We start from the raw sequence: 9,778 nt of genomic DNA on the forward strand, positions 1-9,778 counted from the left end.
TGCACTCATGTGCACATACCCCCTACATACACACACACACACACACACACACACACACACACAATGTATAATTAAAATTAATAAAAAATGAATACAGTTTTAGAAGTTGAGCTGAAAGTAGAACAGGAGTTGCTTGAGATTTGGATAGGAAAAGGTTGGAGAAGGCAGTAAGCTTACACAGTACAGGTCAGGATGTGTATGGAAATAGCACCCAGGATCCCAACACAAGTACAGTTAACATTGCTATTAAAAATTACCTAGGAAAAAGGAATTCAAAAGCCTAAGATACAACTGGTATTGTATACATGTGTCTTCTCATGTCATTTTACAACATGTTATTTGTAAGTACCCTGGTGATGAGATGGCTCAACAGGTAAGGATACTTGTCTCCAAGCCTGATGACCCAAACTCATCCCTGGAGCACCGATTTCTATAGCTGACCTTTGACATTCATATAAATAAATAAATAAATAAATAAATAAATAAATAAATAAATAATTTTAATGTGATGACTCCTAGTTTAACTTGGATTCTGGTTGTCCTTGTATTAGTAAGGGCTCTCTGGAGGAACAGAACGAAAAAGATGATTATTAGTTTGCCTTACAGAATACAGCTGTTACACTCCAACAATGACTGTTCCCAGTACGATATGGCTGCTCACATTGGAAGCCCAAAGAAGCTGGTTCCAGTATCTGCAAAGAAACCAGCAGCAACAACACAGGGTAGATGACTTCCGCAGTGGGAGGAAGGCCAAGCCACCAAACATCAACAGGGCTCCTTCTTTCATATCCTTATGTCCAGCCTGTCAACAGAAGGCAGTGACTACATTTAGGGTGGGGGTCTTCTCATATTAATTAAGACAATGAAGACAATCCCCCATATGTGCCAATGGGACAACCAGCATAGGAAATCCCTCACTAACTCTCTTTTCCCAGGTAGGTCTAGGTTGTGTCAAGATAATTAAAGCTGGGCAAAGTCTCATTCGCCACTTGGGAACATTCTGCACAGAGAGGAACAGAGAATGGGAATAGCAGCAGACACCTGTCATCCCAACTCTTGGAAGGAAAAAGATCAGAAACACAAAGCTGTCATGTGGTACAAGGCCAGTACAGACCACATAAGACCCTGCCTCAGATAGATGAAATAATAATAATAATAATAGGATAAATTATTACAACACTAGTTAATTACCATGTTGTACAAGGAGCAACAAGTCTCTTACATTATGAAAGAGATGAGTGATTGCTTGTAATGTGGGCTGGCAGTTTCCAGGAAGAAAGCACAGTTAGAACTGCCTGCTCCTCTGACACTCTATCATCTCAGCGCTCAAGATGTATATATTTTTGACAGCCTTTAAAATATTGAGAAACATATCATGGAAAAAGAGTATATAATACATACACACACTTCTTAATATTAATAATAAAACAAGCACAAAGCATTTTATAAAAGAAATTGCAGTATAAAGGCTCAGTATCACTGGGTATGAAATATTTGACATTTTATTATGGAAATGCCAACAAACAAATTATCCTGTTCGTTTTTTTATTACTATAGTTCTCTATTTCCCCATACAATGCTGTGTAAACATTTTATCAAAAATGTTAAAGAAATCCCACTGTTAACACACTAGTAATTTGACTGCAGATATAACAGCCTTGGGTGACCAAGTATTTATACTGGTTGCTGTACTCAGCAAGGAATGAGAACATCTAGAGCGTGACTGTGAAGAAGTATGGAGCAAGTGTGAAAGGCTACACAGATACGAGCACTGGCTCCTGTTCCAGAGGGCCTGAGTTTGGATCTTACCACTCATGTTGGGAGCTCACAGCTGGCTATATTTACAGGCTTCTTTATGCACCTGAACATATGTGACATACACACAGAGAGGCCATACACATAAAAACATTTTTAAATCTTTAAAAAGATTAGCTAAGTGGTGGTGGCACACACCTTTAATCGGAGCGCTGGGGAGCCTAGTCTACAAAATGAGCTCCAAGACAGCGAGGGCTACCTGGTTCTAGGGCTTGAGGCCTATTTGGAAGAAAATTGCCTGTAGTATGCCCACTCTCAAACTGAAGCCTTGGACTTGAGTCTGGAGCACATGAAGCAAGAAGGGATGGTTTGGGTCATGGTGGAATCTGACCCAGAACCATCTCTCTATACATCTGCAATGTAAGAAGGAGAGTGTAGACAGGTCACATGGGCCAGAGGCCTGACCTTCTGTTTAGTCATGGAAGAACTCTCATACCTTCTTGTGCCTTCGTTTCTTCACCTGTGACAAAAGCAGTGTAATGTTATGACAGAATGGCTTAGCATGGGAAGTCCCTAGAATAGAAGCAGCCATAGTACATGAGACCTTGCTGGGCTAACAGTAGGACCCTCCAGAAGCCTGGGAGACACAGCCTGCCAACTCCCCTGACTGTCTCCTCTCCAGTATCCACTCTACTGCCACTGGCTTGCCTACCAGTTATACTGGCTGTTCCTGTTCCCACAACCTTCAGGGCTTCATGGCAGGTCATCTCCTCAAATCCCCAGTACGCTCCCAGCCCCTCCCAGCACCAATCTACAAATGTAATTTCTTTAATGTGTTTACCACCATTTGAAGTTTTTATTAAATTGCATTTTTGGGGGGAAAGCACAAAGTCTCTCACTACCAAATGTGGCTAAGTTTCCCCCATTTGGGGATAGACTGGAGGTGTCAGCACATCCAGAGTGCAAAGGATAACCCTCACCCTGGGAAAACTATCTTCATGGTCAGGGGATCTCCTCTGACAGGTGAGTATTGAAATATACATATACATACACACATCATTTTTTGAGGCAAAGTCTCCTCTGTGTAAGCCAGCCTGGACTTGAATCTACAATCCTCCTCCCTCAGAATCCCAAATACTGGATGTGATGGTTTGTATATGCTTGGTCCAGGGAGTGGCACTATTAGAAGGTGTAGTTCTGTTGGAGTAGGTGTGTCACTGTGAGTGAGAGCTATAAGACCCTCATTCTAGTTGCCTGTATTCTAGGAAGCCAGTAATCTGCTAACATCCTTCAGATGAAGATGTAGAACTCTCAGCTCCTCCTGCACCATGCCTGCCTGGATGCAATCATACTCCTGCCTTGATGATACTGGACTGAATCTCTGAACCTGTAAGCCAGCCCCAACTAAATATTGTCCTTATAAGAATTGCCTTGGTCATGGTGTCTGTTCACACCAGCAAAATTCTAAGACCCTGGCTTTACCAGCCTGAACCACCATGCCTGCCTGTCACCTTTTGAAATTATTACATTATTACTTATTATAGGTCTCTGTAACCACTTCATTCCAGTTTGCCCAGGACTTATGAAGTTTTTGTTCTGAAAGGCTCAGAATAACTTGAGTATTCAGAACAACTTCTAAGGAAGCTGTCTAGGGCTGGGATGTAGCTCAGTGGTTGTGATGTCTACTTTTATGTAAAGTTGACACAAACTATAGTCATCTGAGAGGAAGGAAAATGCCTCCATAAAACAGGGCTGTGGGCCAGTGATATAAATCCCCAACCTGTCCCTGAACCAAGTCTATCCTTTGATTGGCTAACAGAATGCCAGATGCCAAATGCGTATTAAATTCTCCTTGTATTCCCAATGCTACTGCAGTTTTCTCAACAATTTGATTAAGTCTCAGCCGTTTGTACTTGATTGGCCATGGCCACCGCAGCTGTAGTAGCTGCAGCAGCAGACACCACAATAGTTGAGATAATAGCTGCTGAAATTCCAAAATCCCTTTTTGTTCTAAACTAATTAAATATGGGGAATCTATTGGGATCAGTTTCTACTGGGATAGGCACAAAGGTGGGAATTTTTACCACTACTGCTGTATCATTGTCAACATCCCAGCACTCAGCCAAGTAACAATTTACCTCAGAATCATTACATTTCAAGGAACCACCACTCACATTATTACTTATAAGAAAGAAAAAGGGTGATTTTACACATACTGAAGTATTGTGGGTAGAATCATTTGCCACAAGGCTATTAAATCGAATCCTGGTCAATCTGGTATCATTATGTCTAATGGAAAATATTGTATATCCTGAAACTCTCACCCTTGAGTCTGGCAAAAGGGGTTAACGATGTATATACCCTCTTTTTATTGGATAATACCCATTGATACCAGGGCCAGAAGTTTCTTTTTCCAGTCTTATTCTTCTGCCAATCAAATACTGTCTTATCAAGAGGTGGGGAAAATTCAAAACCCGGCAAGAATGATCTTTCTTTATGAAAAGGACTCTGGCACGGGGTAAACTTAGGTGGAAATTCTTGATAAAGAAATGGGATATAGGGACAAGCGGGTAAAACCCTACGGCGGGTAGAGTTATCAAAAGTATAATTACCTTGTCCCGGGCACAAAGGAATGCTACCCTCGTGCATCACAATCAAAGTTGTAATATTTAAATCAGCAGTAACTTGTCCCAAAACCGGGAACCTTATCGTCTCAATCTGAGAACTTAAATTGTCCCACTTACGCGGGAACCTTATCGTCCCAATATCCTGGGAACTTACCGGAGATGCCATTCCATAGCTGAAGAGTTCTGAATCTGCGAAATCGTCCTCGGGTCCCCATACAGGCCACCAGATGTTGCGCCCACCTCGGCCGGCAAGGAAGACACAACACAGTCGGATTCTTCTCAACAGCCTTTATTGCAGGAACACCTCGATGCTGCTACGGGGACCCCGGGAACCCAGGGAGGTCTGCTTATATGCACCCCAGCACAGGGAAAGGCTTCGTGTCCTCCTGGGATAGGTTGAACCACTGTCACCTAATTAGCATGTACCTGAACGGGAGGAGTTGGCGCCAGACTCGGACTTACACCTGCGCAGTGGTGTTGTTTATGACAACGGCACACTGGAAACCGGCGCCATCTTAGAGTTGGCTTCCTACAGGACAGCCTATAGAGCATTTTTTAAGTTAGTGATTGATGGGTGAGGGCCCAGCCCATTGTGGGCTATGCCATTCCTAAGCTGGTGGGCCTGGGTTCTATAAGAAAGCCAAAGGGTGCAAACCCATAAGCAGCACCTGCTTCATGGTTTCCACATTAGCACCTGCCTCCGGGGTCTAGTCCTGTTTGAGTTCCTATCCAGGGATCCAGGAATGGATGGTGACTGAGTACCACGGGGCGTGTTTGATCATAAGACAACACAGGGAGGGAAAGTCTTTAGTCTTCACGGAAAAATGTACACCCTTTTGCACCAGCTGTATGAGGGAGGGGGCTGGGGAAATGTGTAATAATTTGCACCTCTGCCCAGAGGATAAGTTGGGTCAATTTTTCTGGAACAACCTGTGCTGCTGGCTGACAGTGTGGAATTTCCTCCTAGTCTGAGCTGGCAACTGCTCATGCAAGTAGCCAATCCAGCTGTGCAAAAGCAGCAGCAGCTTGCTGGATCTGCTAGAAGGAGGGAGAGGGGGGTGGGAGAACTTGGTTCTGCAGCAGGGCATCTGCACTCAAGCAATTACCAAGTTTCATTCATTCTATGTGATTTCACTCCTCAGTGTTCCCCACCACCACCCACCTACCTACCCACCTTCACTAGTAGCTCACTAGCATACCTGACACTTGTCAAAGTCCTTGATCAGGCCCTGCCTGGACCTAGGGCTGCAGGTCTGTTCTTCTACCCAATAGAGCCTGAGACACAGTGCTATATAACCAAGGAGGCTGTGGTGGCTCCCATAAGCTCATATATATTAAATGCTTAGTCACCAGGGAGTGGGACTATTGGAAAGAATTAGAAGGCTTGGGAGCTGTGGCCTCATTGGAGGAAGTTTGTCACTGGAGATGGGCTCTTAAGTTCTGTCTCACTCTCTCTCTGCCTGCAGATCAGAATATAACTCTCAGCTACTGTTCCAGCACTGTTCATGCTTGCTGCCATGCTACCTACTGTGATGATAATGAACTGACCCCCAACGAAATGCTGTCTTTTATAAGCATTGCCATGGTCATGATTTAGGTCTCAGGGTTGTTTGCAAAATGCTGACTAGCTGCTACAATAATTAATCTTGACTGTCAATTTTGACTAAACCAAAAGACTTCTAGGAGTAGTAAGACTCCTGGGTGATTGGCTTTGGGCAATACTTACTTATTTTCATAGTTGTGTGGGTCAACAGGAAGCCAGATATCACCTCTGCTGCCTTTATCTCTCTTCTTCCTCTTAAGACTTGAGGTCTAGCCTAGGAAGGTTGCTGTTGCTAAAATTCCTTTCCAAATGTGAGCAATGTCTACCCCTCCTCCTAGCTCTCAATGATAAACAAAGGCACAATCCCACCAAAGTCACTCTAGGAAACCAATGAACTTATTTTTTTTTTTTTTTTTTTTATGTTCTGTTACATTTATTGGTGTGAGTGTTTTCTGGAAAAACTGCAGTAATTGTGAAGACCAAAGTTCCATGCTATCACTGCATGCATCCAATATTAATAATGCACAGAGGCACAGAAGTAGAGCAACAAGAGAGCAAATTGAAATACTAGCACGCCCCATTCCCCTTTTTATTGCTTGTTTAGCTTATACTTTAAAAACCAAGTAAAAATCTGATTTCAACGGTCAACTGCCAAAGAAAATAACAGCAGGGCACATACTCAGGATTTGAATGAAATTGTTCAGCACTAGCTGGCACAACAGTAGACAATTTTTATATATTATGTATGACCTTAGTATCTGAAACTCCTCTCAAACATAGTCTCCAAACAAATTGTCACACCCAACAAGTGTTAGAATGAGATATATATATACAAAGAATAACCATGTGTTCTTCTTTGGGGAATCAAGACGTTCCGAATTTGAATTCAGATATTTGGGGAGTGAGGTGCTTGCTGCACTCAGCAACCGTGTGTGCTACATCTTCTGCTGCTTTGTTTGGACGACACCTTACTATCCTTTTGTTTCATCATCTAGCAAAATGGATAGGATATAAACAGGAAAGCATGCCAGCCAGTCAGGGGTTTCAATGAGTGACTTTTATTCCTTTGCTCTGAAAAGCTGTGTGTGGGGGGGACACTTAACCAAGGAAAATGACTAGACCAACGGGCCTTGAGACCTTTAAAAGCAAAAGCAAACCAGGTACCCACCAGTTTGCTCAGACCCAGCAGACTTGGTGGTTCTGTGTGGGAAAGTAAAGACTGTTAAACTGGGAGATGACATACATCTACCAGCCTTGGTGAGTAAAGAGCAGTATAAACACTTTGTATCCCAACTATTGGCAGCAGTTTCAATGGGATCAAGGTAAGTGTGGAATGGAGATGTTCTTAACAGGGCTAGGACTCAATAAATCTAATACACTAAAATCATGATTACATTTTGAAAGAAAATGCACAAAAACCAAACAGCAACTTTTGAGATCTTTTTCATTTGAAGGTAATCTTAATGCTATTAAATTCACAAATATGCTATTTTTTTATTTCCCAATTCTAATTATCTAAAACACACATTGCAAACATACAAATATCTATTCTCTCCACATGTCAGCGCCCATTCATCATTGTTTTGGAAATGGGGAGAATAGATTCCCCTTAAATTGCAAGTCAGTAAGTGTTTCTTTACAGTTAACTTTAGCAAAATTCATACAAAATAGTAATTAACAATGATCTTCTTCATGTGTTAACTCACAAGGAAACACCTTCGAAACTGCATTTTGTTAAAGTTTCTGTACTAAAATGTAGAAAAACTGAACTACACAAATATTGAAAAGTTAAAAATTCCTTAATTTTTTATTCCTGGTACCACTACCACAATTTACAGGGCAATATACCTGATGTAATGAAAAGAAAAAGAAAAAGACAAAGCTACAACAGATAAAAGACCTCAGGAATGTACATCTAATTGACACTACAATTGCATTAATCAATAGCTGCACTTTTTGCAAACTGTGGCTATGACAGTCCTGAACAAGAAGGGTTTCCTGTTTAAGCTGCAGTAACTTTTCTGACTATGGATCATCGTTCCTTCTGTGGCAGATTTTTACAGTTCCTCTAATGCATTTGGGACGACTGTCTCAAAGTAACCTGCAGCTTTCCTGACAACTCCTCGCTCTCTCTCCTGCTAAGAACTGTAGCCATTTCTGTTTTATTTTAAAACCTTCTGCTACCATATCCACCACTTCCACCTCCAGATCCATAGCCACCACCATAGGGACTGCCTGAGCTTCTTCCACCAAAACTGCCCCCCTTCATGGGTCCATAATTTGACTGTTGCTGTCCACTATAATTTCCAAAGTCATTATAGTTTCCACCACCACCATAGTTACCTCCACCAAAATTTCCTCCTTCATTGTAACCATCATAGCCTCCTCCTCCACCACCATATCCACCACCCTGGTTTCCATAGCCTGGTCCACCACCTCCATAACCTCCTCTACTGCTGTAACCAGGACCACCACCATAGTTGCCACCATCACCTCCAAATCCATTATATCCACCATCACCACCTCCATAACTACCTCTGCTGCCACCACCTCCACCACCATAGCCACCTCTTCCACCAAAGTTTCCTCCACGACCAAAGTTTCCACCACCACCTCCAAAGTTTCCTCCACGACCCATAAAGTTGCCAGATCCACCTCCACGACCTCTCTGTGATCCAGCAGACTGCATCTCTTGTTTAGAAAGGGCCTTTTTCACTTCACAATTATGCCCATTAATAGTGTGGTATTTCTGAACAACAATCTTATCAACTGTGTCATGATCATCAAAAGTTACAAAAGCAAATCCTCTCTTTTTGCCACTCTGCCTGTCTTCCATAACCTCTATGGTTTCAATCTTGCCATACTTTTCAAAGTAGTCTCTCAGGTTATATTCTTCCGTATCCTCTTTAATACCACCAACAAAAATTTTCTTCACCGTTAAATGGGCACCAGGCTTTACAGAATCCTCTCTAGAAACAGCTCTCTTTGGTTCCACCACACGCCCATCAACCTTGTGTGGCCGAGCACACATTGCAGCATCCACCTCTTCAACACAAGAGTAGGTCACAAAACCAAAGCCTCTGGAACGTTTTGTTTGGGGATCTCTCATTACCACACAGTCTGTAAGTGTGCCCCATTTCTCAAAATGTTCTCTTAAGCTATCATCTGTGGTTTCAAAGCTCAGACCACCAATAAACAGCTTCCTCAGCTGCTCTGGTTCTTTTGGATCATGGCCCTCCATTTTGAGACCGGACTCGCCTCTTCCAACTCGAGTTCAATATGGGACCGAGAGCACCAATGAACTTATTAGGTCTCTTTACTTAACAAGGTGTGGGTACTCCTCTCCTTAACGGGCTGCAAGTGGAAAGCCTTTACTCAGCAAAAAATGAGGATTTCTCTATAGCCACATAGGCGAAGCAGTCCTCTTTCCTGGTTTTCCTGGGCCTATCTCGTCTAGCCCCTCCCTGAGGCCATATGCAAATAAGTCAGAGCTGCACAAGTGGTAGAGAGTGGTAGAGATTTCATGACCCTCTACTTCTCTACGTGAGTGGGTATTAGTCATCAACAAACCCAGCTGGTATAATTCCTTTGCAAGGAGGGGTCATAGCCTAACTCACAAGATGGCAAATGCTTGGCCAGGAGGAATTAGAGGAAAAGAATCACAAACAAGCACACCTCAAGCCTCTAGTAATACTAAGTATGCCAGTATTCCATTAGCCAAAGCACCTGACCCAGTCAACTACAAAATGAAGACCAAAGCATGAAGGGTGTGGCTCTACAGAGGGCCAAAGAATCAGACAGCATTTCCTTGTCCACAAAACAGGATGTGGGTGATGTTAGTGTGGTCTGCCTG

At 42.7% G+C, this 9,778-nt stretch overlaps 1 protein-coding gene across 1 annotated transcript; it reads right to left on the minus strand.

Moving 5' to 3' along the window:
- Positions 1 to 6,490: 6,490 nt before the first annotated feature.
- Positions 6,491 to 9,215, minus strand: LOC147001624 (heterogeneous nuclear ribonucleoprotein A3). Its single transcript, XM_085828331.1, has one exon. The coding sequence runs from the start codon at positions 9,164 to 9,166 to the stop codon at positions 8,093 to 8,095; it is 1,074 nt and encodes a 357-aa protein (XP_085684457.1). The 5' UTR covers positions 9,167 to 9,215; the 3' UTR covers positions 6,491 to 8,092.
- Between the last annotated feature and the right edge of the window lie 563 nt (positions 9,216 to 9,778).

The sequence above is a fragment of the Mus caroli genome, unplaced genomic scaffold (genome assembly GCF_978045245.1).
Source record: "Mus caroli unplaced genomic scaffold, Mus_caroli_1 scaffold_12, whole genome shotgun sequence".
Lineage (NCBI taxonomy): Eukaryota > Metazoa > Chordata > Mammalia > Rodentia > Muridae > Mus > Mus caroli.

What these genes read in the sequence shown, in the direction of transcription:
- LOC147001624 (XM_085828331.1), bottom strand. Translation starts at nt 9,166, where the DNA reads ATGGAGGGCCATGATCCAAAAGAACCAGAGCAGCTGAGGAAGCTGTTT.